Genomic DNA, 24,971 nt, shown 5'->3' with positions numbered 1-24,971 from the left:
TGTCCCTCCTGAGTGATGTGAAGTGTAGGAAACGGGCCTGCGGACAGCTGAGCAGAGCCATGGCCTGAGCATGCCGGCTGGGGTGCATCTCCCTGGAAACAAGAGGTCAGGCCGAGGTTGTTCCCACGGCCGACTGCTCTGGGTACTCCAGTGCCACGGCCTGCTGGCTTTTTCCCTCAGCCCCTCATGGATAGTGTTCTGAGGTCTGGAGTGTCTGCAGTTCCCATCAGGGAGCCCGGCAGCCATGATGTTGCTCCCACGCACAGCACACTCACGCTCTGAGGGTTCTGTGTGCCCTCCAAGGGTCGACACCTGAGCACAGGGAACTCTGGCCTCCTAGAAGGTGAGGGGTGTAGTGAGCCCTAGAAATCACCTCTTTCCTTGAGGCTAGGCCTCTGATCACCACGTCGCCTCTCAGGGAGTGAGTGGCCGTTGGCACCTCAGTTCTGGTCTTTGTGAGCCGCCCTCTGCCGTTGGCAGCTTCTCACTGTGGTAGTTTGGACCAGAGGCCTCTTAACAGTCACTGAACACTTTTCATTAATATAAGTTGTATTTGTTTATACTTGTTGGTCTTATTCTTGGTTTTGGTGTTTGTTTTTGAGCAACGGAGAGTATCGGTTACAGGGAGGTGAATGGGAAAATCCTAAAAATAGGCCCACACCTTAAACAAGACTGGCTGAGCACCTTCACCGCCCTGCTTGCCCTCGGAGTTCCTCAGGAGCCCTCACACCTTTGTCCTTTCCTGGGGAGCCCGTTCTGCTGGTGGCTTGGGCCAGGCATTCTATGGAGGGGGCTGCTGGGCTCTGCATTATTGAGCAGTTCCCCTGGGCTCCGCTGGGACAGCCGGAATGTCTCTCCAGACATCAGGGCAGAGTCACTCTGGTTGGAAAGCACTGGCCTGTGGTGTGCCTCAGCCCCTGGTTAGAGCTGTCTGTGCGTCTGGGGTGTCTTAGTGGAGGTTCAGGGTAGCACAGTGGAAGGAAGTCAGGCATGCAGCTGTGGCCTCTCCACCCCAGGTCTGGGGTTTCTGTTTTTCTCATTGACCATGGGAGCTTATATGCACTCACAGGGTGATTTGTGTGCACCCCCCGACACCCTGATGGCCACGTCGTTCATCTTCGGGGAATGCCACCAGGGTTGTGTCACTTGGTTCTTCCTGTCTCCTAGGCAAGCGTGGCAGCCCTCGGGTGGCAGGGCCGCTTGCTCTGTCTTGGTCCAGCCCTCACCGCACCCTCGACCTGATCATCTGCTTTCAGCTTACAGGCTCTATACGGTGGTGCCTCGCCTGGTCAAGTTTGTGGATGTCCTGACCAACTGGTATGTCAGGATGAACCGCAGAAGGCTGAAGGTGAGTGCATGGACGCAGGCTGCTGTTGGGACCGGCGGAAGTGTGGGAGGGTGACCGTCGAGAAACATGAGTGCAGCCAGAAGAGAAAGGAATGTTTTCAGGTGCTCTCAGTGTCTGAAGCTCTTTCTCTTTTCTCCTTTTTACACTGTAAGTCAACTATATTTATCACCATTTGATAGATAGGAACCTGTAAGTTCTAGAAGTCCGCTTGCATATTTTCAAGACAGCTAAGGAGGACATGTCCTGTCGGAGGGAAAGTCTCAGGGCCATACAAGACTGAGCTGAACAGGTTCTCTTAAAACACGAAAGGAAGTCATGCAGATACATGCAGATGTCACCAGGAATGGCTGTGACCTCAAGTGGGACCCTCCTCGCTTCTTCCTCTAGAGGGTCAGTTATTTATGGACAACCTGTTGGGCATGTGGGCTGAGTCCGTCCTAGGCCATAGGATGGGCTGCGCATAGACCATGCCACTGCCCTCCAGCCTGCCTCCCAGCGTGTGAATGATGAACGCCCTTCACAAAACAGTAATTTCATTTTTGTTAACATAGATCATACACAACACACCCACATGCAGAGGGGCTCACTTTGCACTGTTTACAGCACCTGTCTCTGTGTAACTTCATTATGGTTGACTTCTCTTTTTTTATAACCTTTGTTTATGTTTTTCCTATAGTGAGTTAGTGTCATTATTTCTGAAATATATAGTGTATCCACTTTTTTTGTGAATAAGAAACCTTACCTAAAAGTAGTTTAAATTTTCTGTTTGTAACCGTTCCCGTGTGTTGCATGTGAGTTGCAGGTGCAGCCTCCAGGTCCTCAGGCACCTGGGCTCAGAGGTGGGGAGAGCAGGGCCCGCGCCAGCCTCCTGCCCGACCCCGGACACTGTGCCGTGGCCGCCTGTCCTGGCTCTGCCGTCCTCTCTGCGCCCTGTGTACTCTCGGGGGGGTCACCTCTCTTCATTCAGCTGGGTTCTAACAGTCTAAGTAATGTGAGCTCCTTATTCACCAGGGTGAAAACGGGGTGGAAGACTGCGTTATGGCCCTGGAGACCTTGTTCAGTGTCCTGCTGTCTCTGTGCAGACTGATGGTAAGATGCTGGAACTCTAGCCCTGGTGCTGCAGCGCCCTCCGTCTGCAGCTAGGCTGTACTTGTCCCCCCAGAAATAGAAAGAGAAAGAGGGGCGCCTGGGTGGCTCAGTCGGTTAAGCGTCTGCCTTCGGCTCAGGTCATGATTTCAGGTCCTGGGATCGAGCCCCGCATCGGGCTCCCTGCTCCGCGGGAAGCCTGCTTCTCCCTCTCCCACTCCCCCTGCTTGTGTTCCTTCTCTCCATGTCTGTCTCTCTGTCAAATAAATAAATAAAATCTTTAAAAAAAAGAGAGTTTTAAAACAACTCTTAACTCCCTAGTTCCTTGTTAGCTCATCTGTGTCAGGAAGGGCTAAGAAACGTTTGCTTCCAGAGCTGGGTTCTTCCTGCCCACCACCGGTGGCAGCCTTCGGGTCAGGGTGCTGGCCTCAAGACGGCAGAGCCACGCTCCCTGTGAGCACGCACCTCATCCTTATGCGGGTCCCTGTCATCGGAACAGGGAAGTTTTTGAATGGATATCTAACCACACAAATACGTCACAGACGACGTTTTACTAAACATCTGTGTCCTATCACTGCTACTCCAGCCTGAGGTCGTGAACCCTCTGTTCACTCCTGAACACACAAGCAAGACCTGCCTTGTGCCTGGTGCCTCTTGTCTGACCTCACTCACCTTCATCCTAGGAAGCATTTCCGCAGCTCCCTGACGCGGTTTCTGAGGTGTGGGGACATTGGGTCATGGTCGGGGCTCCTGCTCTTATGACAGACGTCCTCTGGGTTGCTTCGGGGCTCTAGCTCTCCTGCTGTTGCTGCGCCTCACGGTGTCCATCCTACCAGGTTCAGAAAGTAGCGTCACGTCCACTCACGTGGAGCTGCTCTTTTCCTGGGCCTGAGGTCACTTAATGATGTCCTCTGTCCTCATGCAGGCCCCCTATACACCTTTTCTCACCGAATTGATGTACCAGAATCTAAAGCTGCTGATGGACCCCGTTTCTGTCCAGGACAAGGACACACTCAGCATCCACTACCTCACCCTGCCCCATGTTCGGTAAGAATCCCGTGACGTGGAAGCCTCGCCTGCGCCCGGGAGGGCTCACGTGGTAGCTGCTCCTCAGGCTGCAGAGGGGCTGGAGGGGCCGCTCCTTCCGCACTCCGTGCCCCTGTTGTTGGGATGGGCTCCCCTTCCTGGGGTCCCTCTCAGCCCCGCATCTGCCGTCAGGGAGGAGCTGATTGACAAGAGCACGGAGAGCGCAGTGTCCCGGATGCAGTCTGTGGTCGAACTTGGGCGAGTGATTCGAGACCGCAGAACCATTCCCATAAAGGTTTGATGCTTCGTTTGTCTTTTCCATGCACGGGCCCAGAGAGCTACACCTTTGGAGCGTTGTCTTAAAAGAGAGCGCTTCCAGCAGTAGCAAAATTTTTTTTCTTTTCTGCAGTAAGGGTGTGAAAGACTTAGTTCTGGTTGAACCTGATCAGTCTGGAGCTTGAGATTCGGATGAAACATTTCACATTTTACTTTGCTGCAGTTTCAAGGGCTGGCTTTTTGGTAAACCGTCCCTTCCCTTTCCTCCTAGTATCCTTTGAAGGAAATTGTGGTTATCCATCAGGATCCAGAAGCTCTTGATGAGATCGAGTCTTTGGAGAAGTACATCATTGAGGTAAGAGTGCTGGTTTGACTGTTTGGGTGCAAATAGACTTCTTTCTTGAAGAAGGTTGTTAGGGCTAGTACTCTTCAGTGAAGTTCACTGTGAGCGTATCATGCATCCTTTTCCTTTTGTATGTCAGCACATCCAAGTACTTAACCATCCACAGAATCTTACACTTTGCTTAGAATCAGCGTGCGCTTTTGCCTTTTTACAGTGTCACTGTAATTCTTTAAAAGCAATTCCAAGATGGGTGGATTTCTTTACCTTGATTAGATCACTCACTACCTTCATCCACTTATCTTCTCCAAATACTCTTTGATAATTAACCAAAAAACTTCCTTCAGATCATCAAGTAACAAGTGGGCATACACTGGTCATGAGCAGCTCAGACTCCAGCATTGGGTGCTGAGTGAAACCCTTCCCACCCACCCAGCACTGCCTGGGGATATTCATGAGGGCGTCCCCACCAGGCTGTTGGATGTGCATACACACATGCATGTACACGTGCGCACACCATTGACCTTGTTTGTACTAGAGGGGGCCATGTTTATACTCTGCAACTTGGATTTTTTCACCTGACAGTGTTTTTTTTCCCCTAAGATTTTATTTACTTGGAAGGGGCGGGACAGAGGGGGTGAGAGAGAATCTCAAGCCGACTCCCCGCTGAGTGTGGAGCCTCACATGGGACTCCATCCCACAACCCTGAGATCATGACCTAAGCCTAAGCCAAGAGCCAGATGCTCAGCGGAGCCACCCTGGTGCCCCTCTAAGTCTAGAATCTTCTTTAGTTGAGTTTTGCTCAACTGTCTTGAATGATCTGGACAAGAAGAATTTTTAAGTCATTTATAGAATTGTACAGCCAATAAAATTTTATAACATTTTGATCACCCCAAAAAGAAACCCAGTATCCGTTAGCATTCACACGCCATTTTTGCCCTCAAGATCCCGCCACGCCCTGGCAACCATGAGTGTGGCTGCTCTGGACGTTTCACGAAAATGGAATCCAACAGCAAGTGGTCTTTTGAGGCTGACTCCCTTCACGTGGCACCGAGGGTCCGTTCGTGTTACGGCCTGTGTCCGTGCCTCAGTCCTGTATTTTGCTAAGTGATAGTCTGTTGTGTGGATGGGTCACATTTTGTTTATCCTTTCAAAGCTGATGGACATTAGGGTGGCTCCACTTTTTGGCTATTGTGACCAATGTGTGAACGTTTATGTGCAAGTTTTGGGGCTCACATGTTTTCATCTCCCCCTTTTTGTTTCATCTTGGCTGCCAACTGTAGGAATTGAACGTCCGAAAGGTTACGCTGTCTACAGATAAAAACAAGTATGGCATTCGCCTAAGGGCAGAGCCTGATCACATGGTCCTGGGGAAGCGCCTGAAGGGAGCCTTCAGGGCGGTGATGACGTCCATCAAGCAGCTGAGCAGTGAGGAGCTGGAGCGCTTCCAGGACAGCGGTGGGTGTCCGCCCTGGCCAGCACCGTCCGTGGCACCTTCCTCACAACTGGGCTCCCGCTTCCCTGGCCTGTCACTGAAGTACATAACAAATAATTCTGACAATGGAAAGGAGGGATGACAAATGATCCCCGAGCCGTCACCCGTCCATTGAGCGCAGACCGAGTGCCCGCTCTGTGCCGGGGCCGGTGCCGGGCAGCGTGAAAGTCCTGGTGCAGACGGTCCCAGGCTCTCAACGTGGAAATCACACTGCAGTTATAAGTGTCGTGTTGTTCACACTTCCATTTTTGTATTTCATGTTTATCTTATCCATTTTTTTATTTTGCATTTTTACATTAGTCTGTGAAGTGCTATTTCCAGGCTGTTGTGATGGTTTTCCCTCATGGGGATTCATGGTGTTCTTAACCAGTCCTGTTGTTGGCTCTTCACGTTGTTTCTGTTTTTCCACTATTGTCAGTAGTTTTGCAGTGAGCATTTTCTTTTTCTTCTTTTTTTTAAAGATTTTATTTATTTGACAGAGAGAGATAGCGAGAGCAGGGGGAGTGGGAGAGGGAGAAGCAGGCTTCCTGCCGAGCAGGGAGCCCAATGCGGGGCTCGATCCCAGGACCCTGCGATCATGACCTGAGCCCAAGGCAGACGCTTGACGACTGAGCCACCCAGGCACCCCCAGAGAGAGACTCTTTTTTTTTTTTTTAAGATTTTATTTATTTATTTGACCGAGAGACACAGCGAGAGAGGGAACACAAGCAGGGGGAGTGGGAGAGGGAGAAGCAGGCTTCCCACCGAGCAGGGAGCCCGATGCGGGGCTCGATCCCAGGACCCCGGGATCATGACCTGAGCCGAAGGCAGACACTTGACGACTGAGCCACCCAGGCGCCCCAGCAGTGAGCATTTTCACATGTAAATGTTCTGTGCAGTCGATTCCTTTGGGCTAGATTTCTAGGTAGAATGACTGAACCAGATGGGTGGACCTTCGGTTAGCACTGAATTCTGTACAAGCTAATAGGAGCCTAGAAACCACCCTCGTGAGAAGAGAGCACAGAACCCCTGGTATCGAATTCATTGTTACTGGATGTTGCTTGTGGAGAAGAAACATGTGTTTGGAAGTGTCCGAATGAAGACTAGAATACATTCAACAGAAAAGATTAAAGTTGATTTTGAGAAAGGGACTTAGCAATGAGGTCTGGAGCTGCCTCGAGGGAGAACTGGATCAGAACTTACCATGACTTCTCGAAGACATGAAGAATTCATAGTTTGGTCCCTTATTTGGGCAAGACTGGCTTTGGACCAATTCAGCAAATACTTTTTAAAGCCCTTGTGTTTGGCTTGCCCTGGGGTCCCAGAAATGAGTGAGACAGACGTTGTCCTTACCCTCGAGGTACTGGCCGACACTGAAGATTTGTGGAAACAGTTGTAGTTTTGATAAATGCTCTGAAGGAAAAGTCTAGGACAATAGGAGGAGGTTAGGAAAGGGGACTTAGCCCCTCTCTCCTCTCCTTTGGGGGACTTTCCAGGTGCCTGGGAATTCTCAGCTCTGGGGTCTTAGTATGGCTGCCTGATTCTGTGCATCCACTTTGGGGCACAGGGTGTTTGGTTGGTAGGGTTCCCTCTGAAGTTGAAAATCATAAGCACAGAGCTGTCATGAAGAGAGATGGAAGGACTCAGAAATCAGATGAGTGCTTACGGGGAACTGAGAGAAATGTCCCTGAGAGTCCTCACGTTTTTGATAAAATGTAAGAAGCCTAGCAACTAAAAGTTGAATCCTTACTAACTTAACTTGATTTGTTAAATTAACAAAATCTTTGATCCAACTTCAAATCACAAATCTAAGCTGTTTCAACAGATGGCCCAAATATTTAAAAATTCTTGAAATAATCCTTATTTGAAACTGAAGGCCTACAGCTTCTAAACGACTTTCTGAGTGGATTTCTGCGCTAATGGGAAGCAAAATAATTTTCAGAACAGAGTGACATAGTCAAAATGACAGCCCAGTGCTGACACCAGGAAGATCATTGTGGATGTCCACAGCAGGCGTCCCTGAGAACAGGCATGGCCATCTGCCACCCCCTCCCCCCTGCCCCCGTTCATGCATTCTGCCTGCTGTGGGAGGATGGTGCCCAGAACCTGACCCTGTTCACTTCATCCTCGCCTCACCCTGCTCAGCAGATAGTGGAGCACCGGGGTCCTGCAGCCAGTGAGTGGTGGGCCTGGGTCCGCTTGGACTCTGCAGCCTGCTGTCTTCAGTACATCACTCTGCTCTGTGTTTATGGTGGGGAAGCACATGCCTTTGGACCTGGGGAGTCATTTACACGGGAGACGTTGGTGGTTTAACTGTCCTCAAGGCAGTATGGGGAAGTATAAAGGATATGAGTCAGGAGAACATGACCTCTCGAAGTCTCTGCAGCTTGATGCTGTGAAAATTGGCATAATGTGCTGTAGCTGGGAGGTGTGAAGAGGAGGATGCGGAGGGGCTGACTCACAGTGGCAATTGCTTCTCCAACAGGAACCATTGTTGTAGAAGGCCATGAGCTGCATGAAGAGGACATCCGCCTCCTGTACACCTTTGATCAGATGATAGGAGGGACGACGCGATATGAAGCGCACTCGGATGCCCAGGTATTTTTCTCTTCCCTAGAATGTTTCTTTACCAAAAGATAACATAAGGGGAAAAGGTAATTTGCCTGTGCCTTTCCTGAGTGTTGACAGCTGGTCTCAGAGTACAATAAACCAGATATTCATTTTAGATTGGCTTTATTAAATTATTCCATTGTATGCTCTTAACATGCGCATTTCTTTTCTTTTTTTTTTTTTTAATATTTTATTTACTTGAGAGAGAGTACAAGCAGGGGGGAGAGGTGGAGGAAGAAGCAGACTCCCCGCTGAGCAGGGAGCCTGATGTGGGACTCAATCCCAGGACCCTGGGATCATGACCTGAGCCAAAGGCAGATGCTTAACCTACTGAGCCACCCAGGCACCCTGTCCCTACATGCGCATTTCTTTAGCATATATGTAAATAGACATTTTGTCACCTCTGCTTGCAACTGTCCTAAGTGTTGGGTCCTACAAAAATGAATAAGACGTAACCCCACCCTTCAAGGAATGAGCCAGTCATAGAGACAGAAAAGTAAGCCAATTCTTACTCTTCTGCTTGGTAAGTTATCTGGTAGAAATGAGCACAGAGACGGGCTCCTTTCCGAAGCCTGGCGTGGAGTCAGGTTGGGGAGGCACATCCTGGAGGAGGATGTACAGCAGTTTTGGATTCTGGGGTCAGTGCTTTTTGTCGTGATGGATCAGAGCATCTCTCTTTGCTTTTTTTTTAAGATTTTATTTATTTATTTGACAGAGACACAGCGAGAGAGAACACAAACAGGGGGAGCAGGAGAGAAAGCAGCAGGCTCCTGGCCGAGCAGGGAGCCCGGTGCGGGGCTCGATCCCAGGACCCTGGGACCATGACCTGAGCTGAAGGCAGACGCTTAACGACTGAGCCACCCAGGCGCCCCCTCTCTTTGCTCTTGACCAGACTTTTCTGGCAGACAGGTCATAAGATCTCTAGGTTGGGCATGGGGGGCTTGTGGGAGTTCCTCTGTGCATAACCATGTGCACAGGACGTGGGGAGTACCATGTGAGGAAGGCCAGCCTCCTCAAACTCCTCAAGCCTTTTGCAGTGGCTTGAATTAGATGTAGGCCGAGCTCCATGTGGGCAGACGGCATGAAGAGCCCACACCCTGATGGCGGCCAGCCTGACGAAGTCAGTGAAGGAAGTGTCCTGGTCTTCTGAGATTGCTGACACAGTTCATGTACTGTGGGCTGGGCTGGCCCTGCCCCTCCTCGCCACCCATCTCCAGTTCTGCCCTCATGAAGTAGAGCAAGTTTCTGATTAAATTTCCTCAGAAACGTTCCTGCTGGGGCGCCTGGGTGGCTCAGTCGGCTGAGCATCTGCCTTCAGCTCAGGTCATGATCCCAGGGTCCTGGGATTGAGTCCCACTTCGGGCTCCCTGCTCGGCGGGGAGCCTGCTTCTCCCTCTCCCCCCTACCACTGCCCCTGCTTGTGCTCACGCTCTCTGACAAATAAATAAAATCTTTAAGAAAAGAAAGAAACATCCATGCAGCTGGTGCTTGACTTACAAGTGTATTCCCGTTTGTGGGCGGTGACACCACGTCCTCACTACATTTGTGCCCGCGGCAACACTGCATTTTTACGTCATCGACGTCCTTCACGACAGATGGCGTAGGAAGTAGATGAAGTCGGGAAGAAGATGACGGTTTATTTATTTTTTTTAAAGATTTTATTTATTTGAGAGAGAGAGAATGAGAGAGAGCACATGAGAGGGGGGAGGGTCAGAGGGAGAAGCAGACTCCCTGCCGAGCAGGGAGCCCGATGCGGGACTCGATCCAGGGACTCCAGGATCACGACCTGAGCTGAAGGCAGTCGCTTAACCAACTGAGCCACCCAGGCGCCCCAAAGATGACGGTTTAAATCCTATCAAACATGTCGGGGTCTCCTGTAGAAACCGTGTCTTGAATCACACTGACGGACTAAGGGTTGAAAAGGCTCCTGGCTGAAGAAAACAGTGGGCTGCTCTGGGCCCCTCACGGGCTCATTGGCGGTGTGAAGGGCTGTGTGGCCCCGACCCCACTTCCCTGCAAGGGCAGTGACTGCCCGTCACACAGACGAAGAGCAGTTACACGGGAGACTCACCGCTCCTAATCCTGGGAGCGGCCCCCGCAGAAGAAAAGGAGGCGCTGGACCTGTCCCAGTGGAAGGAATAGCTCCTTACAAAGAAGCACCTGAACCATAATGAAACTAGCTTAATTTTATCTCCTTTGCTCAGAATAATTAGTGCTACATGACAGACTTCTCAGAATTTAACTTAAGTACAGTTGTACCGAGTTTGAGATAACTGTTCCTCCTTGTTTGATTGTCGTGCTATGCACTCTTCATTCCTACAGGTTTTGGTTCTCTTAGATGTCACCCCTGACCAGTCAATGGTGGATGAAGGAGTGGCTCGGGAGGTCATCAATCGCATCCAGAAACTTCGCAAAAAGGTCAGTTTGTCACATTAAGAACAAGCTAACTGTTTCGTGTTTTTTGTTGTTGTTGTTTGGTTTTTTGGTTGTTGGGTAGGACAGGAGAGGCAGGTAATATAAACCACTGTTAACTGAGTAATGGTTTATGGTCTGTTCACATTGTGCTCTGCAGGAAAAGTAGGCCCCCTTCCACTCCCTACTCATTTGCCCCAAGCTGGACATGGCTCTTTTGTTTCTCTGACCAGGAACTTCCAGCCAACCTGTCCCCCTAGTCCACCTCTTTCAGTTCCCCAGGGTTTCCACAGAATCATCCGGATAGATAGCTCTCCTTACTGGCGCAGGTCATCAGAGAGGACAGTGGGTGTCTGAGGAAGGGCTCCTAGCTCAGGGAGACATTGTTGGATCTGGACAGAGGGGTGGTTCTTCCTCACTGGGGAGCTGGGAGCCAGGGCAGGGGCCCAAGCCTGTTGCCTGCCCCACCAGGTGAGGGAGCCAGGAGCCCCCATCCCTCAACCCCGAGGAGGGGCTTCCCCACCTCCCACCAAAGCACAGGCTCCTCTACCCAAGGAAGGTCTCCCATCCCCGGCTCCGAGGAGAGGCTCCCTCACACTGACCAGGGCGGGGGCTCCCACCCTCCCTCCTCAGGTCCGTGTCTGAGACCTGTAGTTCTGGGCCTCAGGAGCCCACTTTCAGCAGGTACCGGAATGCTTGTGAACTCTACCTCAGTCCAGAGTTTTGTAAGTGGGTTTTTGCTCCGTCACTCCTTTGTTTCAGAGGAGGATTGGGCAGGAGCCTGTGTGCTCCCATGATGATTCAGCACAGGACTGTCATCAGTCCTGTTCAATATCACCGTACATTTTGATTAACAGTGTGCTTCCTTTTTAAATTTTCTGTATGTACTTTCAGTGCAATCTGGTTCCAACTGATGAAATAACAGTTTATTATAAAGCAAAGTCTGAAGGGAAGTATCTGAATAATGTCATCGAAAGCCACACAGAGTTCATATTTGCCACTATAAAGGCTCCCTTGAAACCGTATCCAGTTCCAATGTCAGATAAAGTCCTTATTCAAGAAGAAACGCAGGTGAGTTCTGGGTTTGTTGAACTGCGAAGAGATGTAAGGTTAGATTTTACGTTGTTTGTGGAGTGACCTCTTCATATTCTGCCCCCAGTAGTGACTGGCATAGTCCTCAGTCCTGAAGTACTGGGTGGGTTTGGGGAGGGGTGTCCAGAGAGGAGAGGGAGGGAAGGTGGAGCTGTTCTCACAGCAGTTCTCCTGGGAAAGGTAGCCAGGAGGTACGTAAGGGTTGCCAGGAGACCAGGAGCTATGTGGGCCTGCTTTTCCTGAAACTAGAGAAGTTGATGTCGTAGATTCTGGGACTGACTGTGCACAGCAAACAACAGTTGATTTGAAGAGCCGTTGATGTTTGTGGTAGTAGGTTTTCCATAAAATTACAGTTTCATTTCTTGTTGGCACATTTTAGTTGCAACTATGAAAATCTGATACCAGGACATGGAAGATACTGGCCATGATTCAGAAATAGGTCATTTATAATAGGGGAAGGAGTTCCTTTCTGTATCAGTCACTGATTCTGCCATATATTCCTTGTCTCATTCCTTCTTTCTTTTTTTTTTTTTCATTCCTCCTTTCTATAGAAGGGACAGATGGTACAGACAGGCAGGGGCTGGATGTCACTGTTAGTCTTTTCAGTGGGGCAAGTTACAAGATGGTTTCATTTTCTGTTCTGCATGTTTTTAAAAGAACAAGGTGAAAAGAGAAACGTGAAAAGTCAAAGCTTTTGACTGTTTTAGTGATGAGATTGAATATGCTCGCAGAATCCTACAGAGTTCTAGGTGTGAGAAGTAGCTGCTATGTTAGTTGGTGACACTGGTCAGTGCCACACTTACTCAGTCCCACGCTCTCATGTGCTTAGTTAAAGGGTTCTGACCTGGAAATTACAATCACCAGAGGATCATCCCTGCCTGGTCCTGCTTGTGCATATGTCAATCTTAACATCTATACAAATGGCAGCGAGCAAGGTAAGAGTAAATTAATCCCATGGCTTGTGCTTTGCTTTTTAGTTAAACCTATGAATGTCTTTAAGACTATTATAAGAGAATTAATAAAATCATACAACTTTCTCTTTCTAATTGCCATCAAAATGAATCCACAAAAGTAAATGATTGGACTTGCACTTCCAGGAAGATGGAGTAGACATGCTCTTCCCTATTCTTCCCACAAAGTACAAGCATACACCTTGGGTGTGATGGGGGAGAGAAAAGGGCTGGCTTTTCCTTTTGCCTCATAGATCCCAGACTTGGAGCTGAAGAAGCCGGCAACCTGGAAATGCCTAATGCAGACAAAAACGCTCCAACAAAATCCTGCTCTCTGTAGACAGAGAACCAGGAGAGGCGCAGCCTAGCAAGACAGAAAACTTCTAGACAGTATTTGTTCTATTCCAGCCAAACACAACAGAAGAAACTGGCCCCACTGGCAAAGACCAAGTCGGGAGCTAGACCTTTGTCAGGAGCCTCAGGCCCCACTGGCCCCACTGGCAAAGACCAAGTCGGGAGCTAGACCTTTGTCAGGAGCCTCAGGCCCCTACCACCTCGTGGTATCAGAGAAGCCCACACAGTGAGCTGGGGCTTTCATCCTACCTTGGCAGGTCAGGTCTTGATCTCAGGATTTTGAGTTCAAGCCCCACATTTGGCTCCCCAGCATGGAGCCTACTTAAAAAAAAAAAAAAATTATCTGACAGAATATAAAGCAGCCATAATAAAAATGTTCCACAGATCAATTACAAACACAAAAGAAACAAATGAAAATAGGAAGCCTCAGCTAAGAAGTGGATATCAGGAATCAAATGAAGATTTTAAAACTGATAAATACAAGACTAGAATACAAAACCCAGTGGGTGGGCACAACGGCAGAATAGAAGGGACAGGAAAGAGTCTGTGAAATGGAAGCTAGAACAATAGAAATTACCCAGTCTGAACAAAAGAGTTTTTTTTAAAAATCAGAAGAAAATGAACAGAATCTTAAGGATCTATGGGATATTAACAGAAGTTTAATATTCTGTCACTGAATTCTGGGATAAAGAGAGGGAACGACAGGACTGAAAAAGTAATCAGAAATAATGGCTGAAAGCTTCCTAAATTTGGCAATACATGTACACCTACAGATTCAAGAAGCCGAGAGAACCCCATACCCGATAACCCAAAAACTCAGTTCACATTGAGACATGGCGTAGTCAGACTTCTGAAAGCTGAAGACAAAGAAGACATCCTGAAAGCAGCGAGAGAGTATGCCTCCCTAACCTACAGGGGAAAACAACTGGAACAGTATTGGATTTCTTGTCAGAAACTTTGGCAGCTAGAAGGCAGAATGCTACAAGAGGAGTACTGTCGACCGAAAACTCTGTATCAAGCAAAATCTCTTTCATGGTGACGGGAAAATCAAGACATCCCTAAATGAAGGGAGACTAAAAGAGTTCATTGTTAGCATTACTAATTCTAAAAGAATAGGTAGAGGAAATTCTTAAAACAAAGAAAATGACAAAAGAAGAAATGTAGGGACATCAGGACAGAAGAAACAACAACAAAAAGAGTCAAAATATAGGTAAATTCAGCGGACTTTTCTCCTTGAATTTTCTAAATTATTTGATGGTTGTAACAAAAACTATAACATCTCAGTGTATATGCAAGAAATATTTAAGGAAATTGAAAGTAGAGGGGCACCTGAGTTGCTCAGATGGTTAAGTGGCTGCCTTTGACTCAGGTCATGATCCCAGGGTCCTGGGATCGAGCCCCGCGTCCGGCTCCCTGCTCCGCGGGAAGCCTTCTTCTCCCTCTCCCGCTCCCCCTGCTTGTGTTCCCTCTCTCACTGTGTCTCTCTCTGTCAAATAAATAAAATCTTTAAAGAAAAAAAAGAAAATTGAAAGTAGGGAAGAGCAAAGTGAGGGAAGGGAGGTCAGGTTTCTGTGCGTCCCTCAAACTGGTCAAATGCCAACACCAGTAGGCAAGTTGTTATGTGCAGATGAGGTACCACCTAGTGCAACCACTAAAACAGCCTGTTCTGGAGATTCACACAAAAACACTACAGAAATAAAAATGGGAGTTCTAAAATATGTTCATGTAACCCACAGGGAGCCTAGAGAAAGAAAACAGAACAAGTGGAAAGCAGAAAATAAGAGGGAAAGCTTAAGTTTACCGTCAGTAATTACACTAAATGGGGGAGGGGTCCGGCTGGCCCATTTGAGGGAGCATGTGACTCTTGATCGCCGGGTTGTGAGTTCAAGTTCCACCTCGGGCATAGAGATTACTTTTAAAAAATAATAGGGGCGCCTGGGTGGCTGTCAGTTAAGCGTCTGCCTTTGGTTCAGGTCAAGATCCTGGGATCAAGGCCCACGTCGGGCTGCCTGCTCAGTGGGAATCCTGCTTCTCCCTCTCCCTCTGCTTACCACTCCCCCTGTTTGTGTGCTCTCTCTGTCAAATAAATAAATATAATTTTGAAAAAAAAAATAATTACACTAAATATAAACGGTTCTAAATAGACCAACTAATAGAGATTGGCAGACTTAGAAAAACACATTACCAGCTATATGCAATATATAAGGAAGTCTTCAAATATAACAATACAGTTAGATTAAAAATAAAAAGACATACCATACAAGCATTAATCAAAAAAAGCAAGAAGGGGCACCTGGGTGGCTCAGTCAGTTAAACGTCTGCCTTCATCTCAGATCATGATCTCAGGGTCCTGGGATTGAGCCCCGCATCAGACTCCCTGCCCAGTGGGGTGTTTGCTTCTCCCTCCTCTCTGCCCCGCCACCTGCCATGTGTGTGTTCTCTCTCAAATAAATGAATAAGATCTTTTTTTAAAAATTTTTAAAAAACAAAGCAAGAATGTTTATGTTCATTTCAGTAGACTTCATAGCAAAGAAAGTCACCAGTGACATTAAGTAATGCTACAAATGTCAACCACAGGGAAAACATAAAGATCCCAAATGTGGATGCACCTAACAGCAGAGCTGCAAACCACAAAAGAGAGAACTGACAGCCTTAAAGGAGAATGAGAAAATTCAGTTTCAGTTTGAAATGAATATATACCTCTTTCAACAATCGATAGAAGAACTAGACAGAAAACCAGAATTGAATGAACATTAATGGAACAGCTCACCCAGCAGCAGCAGAATGCACATTCTGTTCAAGCTCCCACAGGACATTTACCAAGCTGGATTGTAGGCTGAGCCATAAAACTCGTCAACACATTTAGGGATTGAAACCATATAGAGTATGTTGTCCGACCAATAATTTATTTATTTATGCTTTGTGAAAGATCCTGTGAAAAGGATGAAAGCTTGAGTTACAAGGCAGGAGGTGGTCCTTACAAACCATTTCCCCCGCCAGGTGTGTCCGAAGTACATGAAGAACTCTCCCCATTCACAGTTTAAAAAAGATCCAGTTAGGGGCGCCTGGGTGGCTCAGTTGTTAAGTGTCTGCCTTCAGCTCAGGTCATGGTCCCAGGGTCCTGGGATCGAGCCCCGTACGGGGCTCCCTGCTCGGCGAGGAGCCTGCTTCTCCCTCTCCCACTCCCCCTGCTTGTGTTCCCTCTCTCACTGTGTCTCTCTGTCAAATAAATAAAATCTTAAATTTTTTTTTTTTAATTTATTCATGAAAGTCAGAGAGAAAGAGAGAGAGGCAGAGGCAGAGGGAGAGAAGCAGGCTCCCCGCCTAGCAGGGAGCCCGCTGCGGGACTCAATCCCAGGACCCTGGGATCATGACCTGAGCCGAAGGCAGACGCTTAACCATCTGAGCCACCCAGGCGCCCCAAATAAATAAAATCTTTAAAAAAAATAAAAAAGATCCAGTTAGACAGTGGGGAAAAGACACGAGCAGACGTTGACCAGAGGGAACATATAAGTGGCGTTTTCCTGGATTTTTCTTTCAAATTTAACTTCTTTTTCCTTCAGTTTTACTTATATTTGTGGTTCTTTAGGTGGAGTATTGCTTCTGGAAAATCCAAAAGGCGATAACAGGTTGGACCTTTTAAAGCTGAAGAGTGTTATTACTAGTATTTTTGGTGTGAAAAATACCGAGCTGGCTGTCCTCCATGGTGCCACAGGTACGTAGAAAGTCGGGAGCTGTCCTCTGACGCGAAGTGGGTCGTTTGGTATTGGTTCTGCTCCACAGCCATGCCTTCCTCCTGAGTCTGGATTGGCCCGGCCCTCAGCAGCCCTGCCACAGTGTCTCTGTGCACCTGCTGGGATGGTGACAGCATCTGACACTGTGAACCTGCCCTCATCCCTGCCCAGATGGACAGCGTCTCTGTGCCCCTCAGGAGATGGAGCCTCCCGTCCTGTCTACTCTCTGTTGGCCACGGGCTGGGGTCCAGGCCTCTGAGACACCCTGCTGTGCTTTGACTTTAGTAAGCATAGTGTCTGTGTCTTACTAGACCCAGATCCTCAGTAAGACGAGCCTAAATTAAGAGAGAGACATGTTGAAGTCCTTCCCCTGCATACCACCAAATGTGACCTTTGGAGACAGGGTTGTTGCCAGTGTGATTAGATAAGAGGGATGTTCCCAGGACCACACAGGGACACAGCCATGTGATGACAAAAGCAGAGCTGGAATTGGGGAACTGCAAGCAGACGTCTGGGAGCCTCCAGGAGCTAGGAAGAGGATGGGGAGGGCCACCCTGCAGGCTTCCAAGGGGGCAGGGCCCACGCAACACCCCGATTTTGACGTCTCACCTCCAGGATCAGAGCCAGTAGGTTTCTGTTGCTCTAAGCCCCGTGTTTGTGATTCTTAATGGCAGCCATGTAAGATGAGTACACCCTCTTTAGTAAGAATCTGGATGCTCATTTTCAGGAAATTCTAAATAGCCTAAAAGAAGAGATGTAATTGGCCAACAAACAGAGGCGAGCTGCTGGGCTGTGATGGAGGAGCCGCCAGATGGGCAGAGACTAGGGCAGGCTCGCGGTGTCAGATGCCATCACCCTTTGTGACCCGGCCCAGATGCGGGTCCAGAGTGGAGGTCCTACAGCCCCTATTCCCCGGGGACCTGTCCCAGCCACGGTTGCGACCCTCAGCAGTGTTCAGTTTTAGGTCAATGAGATCTGCATGTGTTCCCTGTGTCTTGCTGTTTTTCACATGTGTTCCCGAATCAAATGATCCGTTTTCTTCTGACTATAATTACCATGTTTTAGTATAAGCCTTCTTTTCACAGCGAAGTTTAGTGTTCTGACGTAGGAGATTTTAAGAGAATCTATAATATCAGGGAAAATACTAAAAGAAAAAACAATTTGCCATGTATTTTTGTTATTGCTATTACGCGGTTTTGCAACATTCACGTCTGCTATTTGCATGTCATTTAAGCCTCATCTGATAAAGAGAAATTAAGTGGAAAGCATCACTGCAAAGATAAAGGATAGTTTAATAATTAAGGAGAAACAAGTGAATAACTTCAGCTCTGCACTGTATAGCCTGCAAGAGTGATTTGTCGTTGCTCTCTTTGTTGTTATTTCTAGAAATACGAAACCAGACCGACTTACTGAGTCTTAGTGGGAAAACACTTAGAGTGGGAGCGGGTTCTGCCCCCGCTGTGGTGGACGGCCCCAGCACTGCGCTCTGCCACTACATCAACCTGCAGCTCCTGAACGCAGGCCCTCAAGGTGCGCCCCCCCCAGCCGCCAACCCTGCGCCGGCGGCCGGCGGGTCGTGGGGGGCTGGCGTCGGGGTTTCCTTTCACGGTCTGCCTCGGATGTGGTGCCTTAAGGTGCGCACTCCCATCTGCCCTGGAGAGCACACGCAGGCTTGCTTCTCTTGGTGTGTTTATGTGGAAACACTCTCCATCGGCAGTCAGGAGATGGGGTAAACTGGCACATAAACATTATTGTCAAATGAAGTGGAACTAAGTGCCGAGCCACTTACATGTTTTTTGCCTTACTTTTTTTTCCTGGAAAGTGTTTTGAAATCTGTTGTGCACATCTATGCCTCGGTCAGCAGACTAGGTGGATATTTATTTTTCCTTGATATATTGGGCCCTCACCGTGCACAGCATGTGTTTACGGAGCATCTCTTCCCCAGCTGCGGGCCTTTATACCTGTTGGGATTTCCGTTTTCCCTGCCCTTTCCCCTCTGCAGACTGGATGCCCAGCTCTCTGGGCCCTGCTGGCTCCTGGAGCCTCCACTCTGCACAGGGGCCGGCGGCCAGTGGGGGGCAGGGAGGGGGGTGCGCTCTCGGGACCTGACCCAGCGGTGGTCTCTTCCGCAGAGTGTGTGAAGGGAACGGTGGGCACGCTCCTGCTGGAAAACCCACGTGGGCAGAACGGACTCACTCACCAGGGCCTTCTGTGTGAGGCAGCCAAGGTGTTTGGCCTTCGCAGCAGGAAGCTCAAGCTGTTTCTGAACGAGACTCAGACACACGGTGAGGTGACAGATTGTGTTACATCTGCTTCATTTCTGGTTTTCTGGTGTCTTTTTTTTTTCCCCTTTCTCCAGAAATTTGCCATACTACAGTGTTAAATTAATTAAAAGGATGATTGCTTTTCACTTTTGAAAATAACCTTAAGAGTATATTGGTAAGCAATTAGAAACACATGCTTCTAGATAAATTAGCACCGTTTGCTGATTCTAAGATCATTCTCTTCCCCAAGGATCGAACGATGACAATATTGTCAAACAGCAGCTCGTGGGAAGCTCGTATCTGGCATTGTGCTGCCACCTCCACCGCGTGCAGGGCATGCCTGCAGGCTTTTTCTCAGCGAGTGCCCAAGAGCGGAGAGCCCGGTCACTCGGGAAGGGGGCGGCGGCGGCCCCTGGCTCGGCTCGTGTGCCTCTCCCCAAAGCCACTCTGGTCTCAGCGTCCCAGAGTTGCCGGCCCCATCAGCCCCGTTCTCTTCCTTCATCCCTGTCACCCGCCAGGGCACTCCCCATCGCGTGGCTGCGCCTGGAGCCCTTTCTCCAAACAGCTTCTCTGTGTGGCCATCCCTCCCGTCACCATAACTCAAACCTGTTTGTTCATTCAGCCTTGCAGCCTGGGTCTGCTGGACGCTCTCACGGGATCTGGCACCTCAGTGCTGGTGAAAAAGTGCCCAAAGTTATGTCTTGTCTTTGGTTCGCTGCAGTTTGAATGTGTACGTGTTTTGGTAAAAGAGCTTCTTCACTCCGTCTCAGAACACCCACCTCTGTGCGCACACTGCCCATCAGTCCCCAAGCGCGTCTCCTTCACCCGCTAGAGCCTTGGTGTGTGAACCCTGGTGATTGGTCCCTGCCGCTCTGCTGCGTCTGCGCCTAGTGTGAAGGTCGCTGTGTCTCCCCCTGCAGTGGTTCTGTTGCCTTTCAGGATGCCTCGTGGCTTTTTGTTGACAGTCTGACCTGAGGTGAAAAGTTGGGGTGAGGCTGTGTGTCTGTCTGGCATCAGAGGTGTCCATGCTTCTGCGTCTTCCGGCTCTAACCCTGTTGTTGTCCTGTAGGAGCCCACAGGGGATGGGACTTGTTCTGCAGCTGTGTGATTAGTGCTCAGTCTCCAGGGACCCTGTGTCCCTGGGCCATGACCCCAGCTTCTCTGTTTCTTCCTCTGATGAGAGAGGGCCTGGCAGGGCTGGACCTGGTACATCCCTTCCTCCAGGCTGGTTAGGCCCTGGTTTAAAGAAAAAAAAAAATGTACTTACTAATCAGGAAGGACTTGTGCCATTTTGCTGGGATTTTTGTTCTGGAAGTCTTGTACCTGTTTTCTCCCTCGTGTCCTCCTAAATTGCCTCCTCCTTGGGTGTCCAGTTGGTTTTTTTTTTTTTTGTAGGCGCACTATCTCAATTCCCTTCTCACTTCCTTTTGTGTATTTCTCTTTTGCTATTTTCTTAGTGTTTACCACAGGGATTACAGTTAACATCCTAAATTAACAACGGTCTGATTTGAATCAATACCAGTTTGACTTTAGTTTCAAAAACTCTGCCCCTGTTTGTATTCTTGTCGGGGAAACTGCTTCGTGTGTCCCAAAACATAAATTCTTAATTGTGCTTTATGTATTTGTCTTTTAAATCCTCTAGAAAACAGAAAATAGAGTTATAAACCAGACATGCGGCATCAGGTGGCGGTTACCATCAGCGTCCTTGCTGCCCCGCCCAAGGCCCTCTGGTGGTGCCGGACACCTGGTGCTTTTGTTTATTCGGGATGTCTTCACTGCCCCTCAGCTCGGCCCTCATCAGCCAGATTTGGCCAGAAAAGCTCTTATTTTGTTCAGAATTGAAAGCTTGGCGTCTTCCCGGCACTTTTCTGTGTGTGCATCCTGCCCTGGGCATGCTTGCGGCTTTCCGAATCGCGCCGTCCTCAACATTCCCCCCCGATTGTAAGCCCTCTGTCACATGATGCATCTGCGACCTTGCACCAGCAGCAGCAGCTGTGGGCTTGTTGTTTGCCTGACAGTATTTCCCAGTGATGCCTGCGATTTTCCTCCCTGGCTGAGTTCCAGGTTCGGCAAAACGGAGACAAGCACCCTCTGCAGGCCCCCCAGACGGCCCCCGGTCGGGTTAGAACACACACGGTGCCTTTGCTCTGTTCCTCCTGGGACTACGGGGTCCTCGGGCTGGGAGGGCTGGGCAGCCAAGCCCAAGTGGGACAACCACAGACCTTCCTACCACAAGTTGCCTTTTTCTTGATGTGGCATGCGCGTGGTTTCTGTAAACCTTTGGTTGTTTCTAGAATCCTGACGACAGCAGTTGGTGGTGTTTCTGTTGAAGCTGCGTGTAAAGGAGCATCTCTGTTGTTGTTTGGGGATGCTGTCAACCCAAGCCCATTTCAACTCAGTGACTTGGGGCCACAGAGAGTGTTTGGACAGCACAAGGGCCAGAGCCTCATGGGGCTGTGTCCTCTCTGTCCCTGGCCCACAGCAAGGCTGAGTGATGCAGGTTCTCCATAGGGTTTGCTGAGGCTGACCAGACAGATTGTCATAAGCCGGGGCTATGAGACCCCCAAGTGTCTTCTCGGTTCTGGAGGCCAGAGGCCAGGTGTCAGCAGGGCGGCGTCCTCTTTGGAGGCTCCAGGGCAGAATCTGGTCTTTGCCTCTTCCCACTTCTGGTGGTTCCAGGCGTCCTGAACTTGTAACCCCATCACCCCGGCCTCAGCCTCTGTGGTCACAGACAGTTTCCGGGAAATAGAACATGGGCACATCTTCTGGAAGGCCATGACTCAGACCCCCTGCATTCTCTTAACTGTCTTCTCGGTGGTGAGAGATCTGTTTGAAATGCACTCTTGCTGTGGGTTCCTTATTCGAGGCCCCAGCATTTGTGGGGAGGACGGTTCACTGGACTTCCCAGTCTGTAGACCCCAGGGTTTTTCTTGTCTCACTTTGATAACCTTTAGTGCCAAAGCTTTAGGCCACCAGGACCAACAGAAAACCAAAATGTTCAGGTACATCTTGGGATTCATGATTTTTGGCCTAGAGATTTCCCTCATTTTCTTCCCTTGCTCAGCTTTTTTTTTTTTTATGTTTTCTATTACACTTTACAATTCTCTGCTCCGTTGTTAGACTCAAGCCTCCGTTGTACCCGGGTTCCTCTCTAACCAGACACAACTCTGTGCCTCCACTTTGCTCTCAGAGGCTCCCTGTGTCTGCAACCCTCGCTGGCTTAGGGCCCCATCCTCTGTCGAAGCGGCCAGTCCACCTCTACCAGAGTTGTCTCCGGTGTGTTCCTCCCTTGATGGTGTCCCTGCTCAGAGTCCCCATGGCTCACCATTAGCTAATGCTTCAGAATCATCTCTGGACGCACAAGATCCTGCCTGTTTGGGCCCTTGTCTGCCTCCAGTGATGTCCACAGGCTGTCCTCCCATCAGCAGGCTCCTTTCACTTTGCCTCCAATATACTTGGCTCTTCTGTCTTGTTCTGCGTGGGTGAAACTTACCTCCGCTTTCTTATCCCCCATGTGCGCTGGTTCCCAGGGGCAGCCGAGCCGTGGACATGAAGAGGCATCGTTGTCTCTGGTTCTGTGTTCGTGCAGGCACCTGGTCGACACTGACCAGGGCACCACCATGTTTGTGAGATTCTGCCTGTGGCTCACAAAGCAGGCCTTGCTTGTGGTCCCAATGCGACCTCTCCGTGCCCTGAGACCTCAAAGGCTCAGTGGTCTGATCCCCGAGAAGCCTGGGGCTCTTTCCAGCCCAGTGTCTCTGCCCAGCCTCATTTTCATTGTGTTTCTCCTTTCAGTGTTGTCTTTTGTAAAATAGTACTAATTCGGTACATTAGAAGGATCACATAGTGGCTTCCTGCTTGTTTCACGAGATGCTCAGTATCATCTCCAGGCCCTGTAGTTATCTACAACAGAGGCAGCTTCAGGAGCGATGTCGTATTCCTTCTGGGACGAGAGCTGTTTGTAGAGAATGTTGGTCCCTCCCTTTGAATTCAGGTCTGCTCGAAGCAAAATGCCTCCCCAGTGGGCAAAGAGCATTTTAAGGTTTTCTTTTCTCTCTTTTTGGGTTTTTATCTATTCAGTGTGTTTTGAAGATTTTACTTTTTTTGAGAGAGGGGGAGTGTGAGCATGAGGGTCACAGGGAGAGGGAAAAGCAGACTGCACTGAGCAGGGAGCCTGACTGGGGGCTCGATCCCAGGACCCTAATATCATGACCCGAGCCAAAGGCAGACGCTTAACCCACTGAACCACCCGGGTGCCCTCTATTCAGTGTGTTTTAATCAGTTACATTTGTTTTATACTTTTAGATGCTCAGCGTATCTGTCATTGGCTGTATCAGCTCCCATATTCTCTTACACGAGCCTTCAGTTTTGGTAACTCTGTGTTCTGGCCTCGTAAGATGTTACAGGCTTACCATGCCCCCTCATACTTCCCCAGACCCAAACACGGCGATTCCTCTTGCTGTAGGGAGTTAATATTTAGAGACCATGGTGGTTCTCTGTGGGCCTAGGAAACACCTGTTTGGGGCAGGGTATGCAGATGTCTTGGCCAGCACGCAGGGCTAGTTAGGTTGAGGGGCATTCCTCCAGAAGGTCTGCCCAAGACTTCGCCCAAACTGTAGGGAGTTAGGCGCCTTTGACAAACTCAGGGAAGAGGCCACACAAGACCACTGTCACTTCTGCCAACTGTAAGTTCAGTGGGTTTCCCAAAATCACCCTCGGGTTTGGTAATTTGCTAGCAGGATTTACAGAACTCACTGGAAACTGCTGAACTTAGGTTATAGGAAAAGGTACAGAGGACCAAATGTGGGAGGGGTCCAGACATGGGGCTTCCAGTTGCCCTCTCCCAAGGCGTCGTGGGCAGTGTTCCCTCCTTCTGGCCCCGCTGTGTGGCAGTAATACGCAGTGTGTTGCCGACCTGGGAAGCTCCCCAAGCCTGGGCGGTCCAGAGTTTGCAGTGCGGCTTCATTACCTGGCACAGCTGGTTCATTGGCCACCCGGCCGCACTGTTTCTACGCGGGCGTACTACGCGACTGAAAGCGTCTGCCCTAAGTCACGTGAGTCACCTCATTAGCAGAAACTATGAGGGGTATTCAGGGCCCACCATAAACAAAACACTCCCATCACTCACGAAGTCCCAAGCGTCTAGAGGGTCCCCTAGGAGATGGGACAAAGACCAGACTCCTTAGGGTGAGGCCAGATCCTATCCACAGTCAACAGTTTTTAAATATACAGAACAGGTAGAACATTTTTTTTTTTTTTTTTTTTTTGATCTTCCCATTCTAGAAATTACGGAAGAAATCCCCATGAAGACTTTGAACATGAAGACTGTGTATGTTTCTGTATTACCAACGACGGCAGACTTCTAACATTCGTCCCCCATGTGGCGGAGTCGGCCTTCCCCTGGCACGTGCCTGTCCCCCCACACACACGGAAGATGTTCCCTTCTGGGGCACGTATGATTTGCTGCTTTGGGTCCACAATTGAAATGGGGATGATTCCTCAGGTGACTTGGCACCTCACAGTCATACTTACACGTGACCTGAACTCCCGCGCAGCCACAGGGAGGGCAGACTGCACCTCTGCTCACTTCTGCACTTGCACAACATGGAAGTGATTTCAGTGGCAGATTTATAGATCATTCTGTGGCCTTTTAAAACTTGTTTGAGATGTCCTGAAGAAATGTGTTAAATATTTCTGCTACCTGGATTTTCCTGGGTAATTTGATGGAATATTTTAAGTTTCAGTAAATTAGAATAAATAAATTTTCTCTCAGATAATAAATGTGTTAGAAGTAACTTATTTTCCCATAGTCAAATGAAACTTGAAATGTGTAATCTTTAAAGAACGCAAAAACTTCATAGTGACTTCTTTCTTAAGACAGTGGGCTAAACATCTAATTTCACTTCTTCCCAAAATCCTGTGTGTCGAAGAGGCAGATGCCAAGACAAAATCAGCTGCAGGAGTTTATTGGGGGAAACACAATGAGGGGTAAAGGGAGGGGGCAG

General features: G+C 49.1%; 1 protein-coding gene across 7 annotated transcripts in view; it reads left to right on the top strand.

Annotated features, from left to right (window-relative positions):
• Positions 1–24,747, top strand: part of IARS1 (isoleucyl-tRNA synthetase 1) — a 67,801-nt gene extending 43,054 nt beyond the window's left edge. For 5 of the 7 annotated variants that reach the window (XM_064579674.1, XM_045882064.3, XM_064579678.1 and 2 more), the window contains 14 exons: positions 1,257–1,348; positions 2,360–2,437; positions 3,360–3,481; positions 3,653–3,755; positions 4,008–4,091; positions 5,360–5,534; positions 8,036–8,148; positions 10,483–10,578; positions 11,467–11,643; positions 12,494–12,599; positions 16,558–16,683; positions 18,089–18,232; positions 18,835–18,987; positions 24,250–24,747. In XM_064579674.1, the coding sequence (XP_064435744.1) occupies positions 1,257–1,348; positions 2,360–2,437; positions 3,360–3,481; positions 3,653–3,755; positions 4,008–4,091; positions 5,360–5,534; positions 8,036–8,148; positions 10,483–10,578; positions 11,467–11,643; positions 12,494–12,599; positions 16,558–16,683; positions 18,089–18,232; positions 18,835–18,987; positions 24,250–24,332 (1,652 nt within the window). In that variant the 3' untranslated portion in view covers positions 24,333–24,747. Of the gene's footprint in view, positions 1–1,256; positions 1,349–2,359; positions 2,438–3,359; positions 3,482–3,652; positions 3,756–4,007; positions 4,092–5,359; positions 5,535–8,035; positions 8,149–10,482; positions 10,579–11,466; positions 11,644–12,493; positions 12,600–13,741; positions 14,179–16,557; positions 16,684–18,088; positions 18,233–18,834; positions 18,988–24,249 lie in introns of those variants that run through there. The other 2 variants (XR_010407797.1, XM_064579675.1) reach the window with 2 other exon arrangements.
• Positions 24,748–24,971: the final 224 nt, after the last annotated feature.

The sequence above is a fragment of the Mirounga angustirostris genome, unplaced genomic scaffold (assembly GCF_029215605.1).
Source record: "Mirounga angustirostris isolate CCGP_5_RB_7025 unplaced genomic scaffold, mMirAng1.0.hap1 SCAF_15, whole genome shotgun sequence".
In the NCBI taxonomy this organism is placed as follows: domain Eukaryota; kingdom Metazoa; phylum Chordata; class Mammalia; order Carnivora; family Phocidae; genus Mirounga; species Mirounga angustirostris.
Note: the sequence above shows the minus strand (reverse complement) of the source record. Positions and strands in the feature narration are given on the sequence as shown.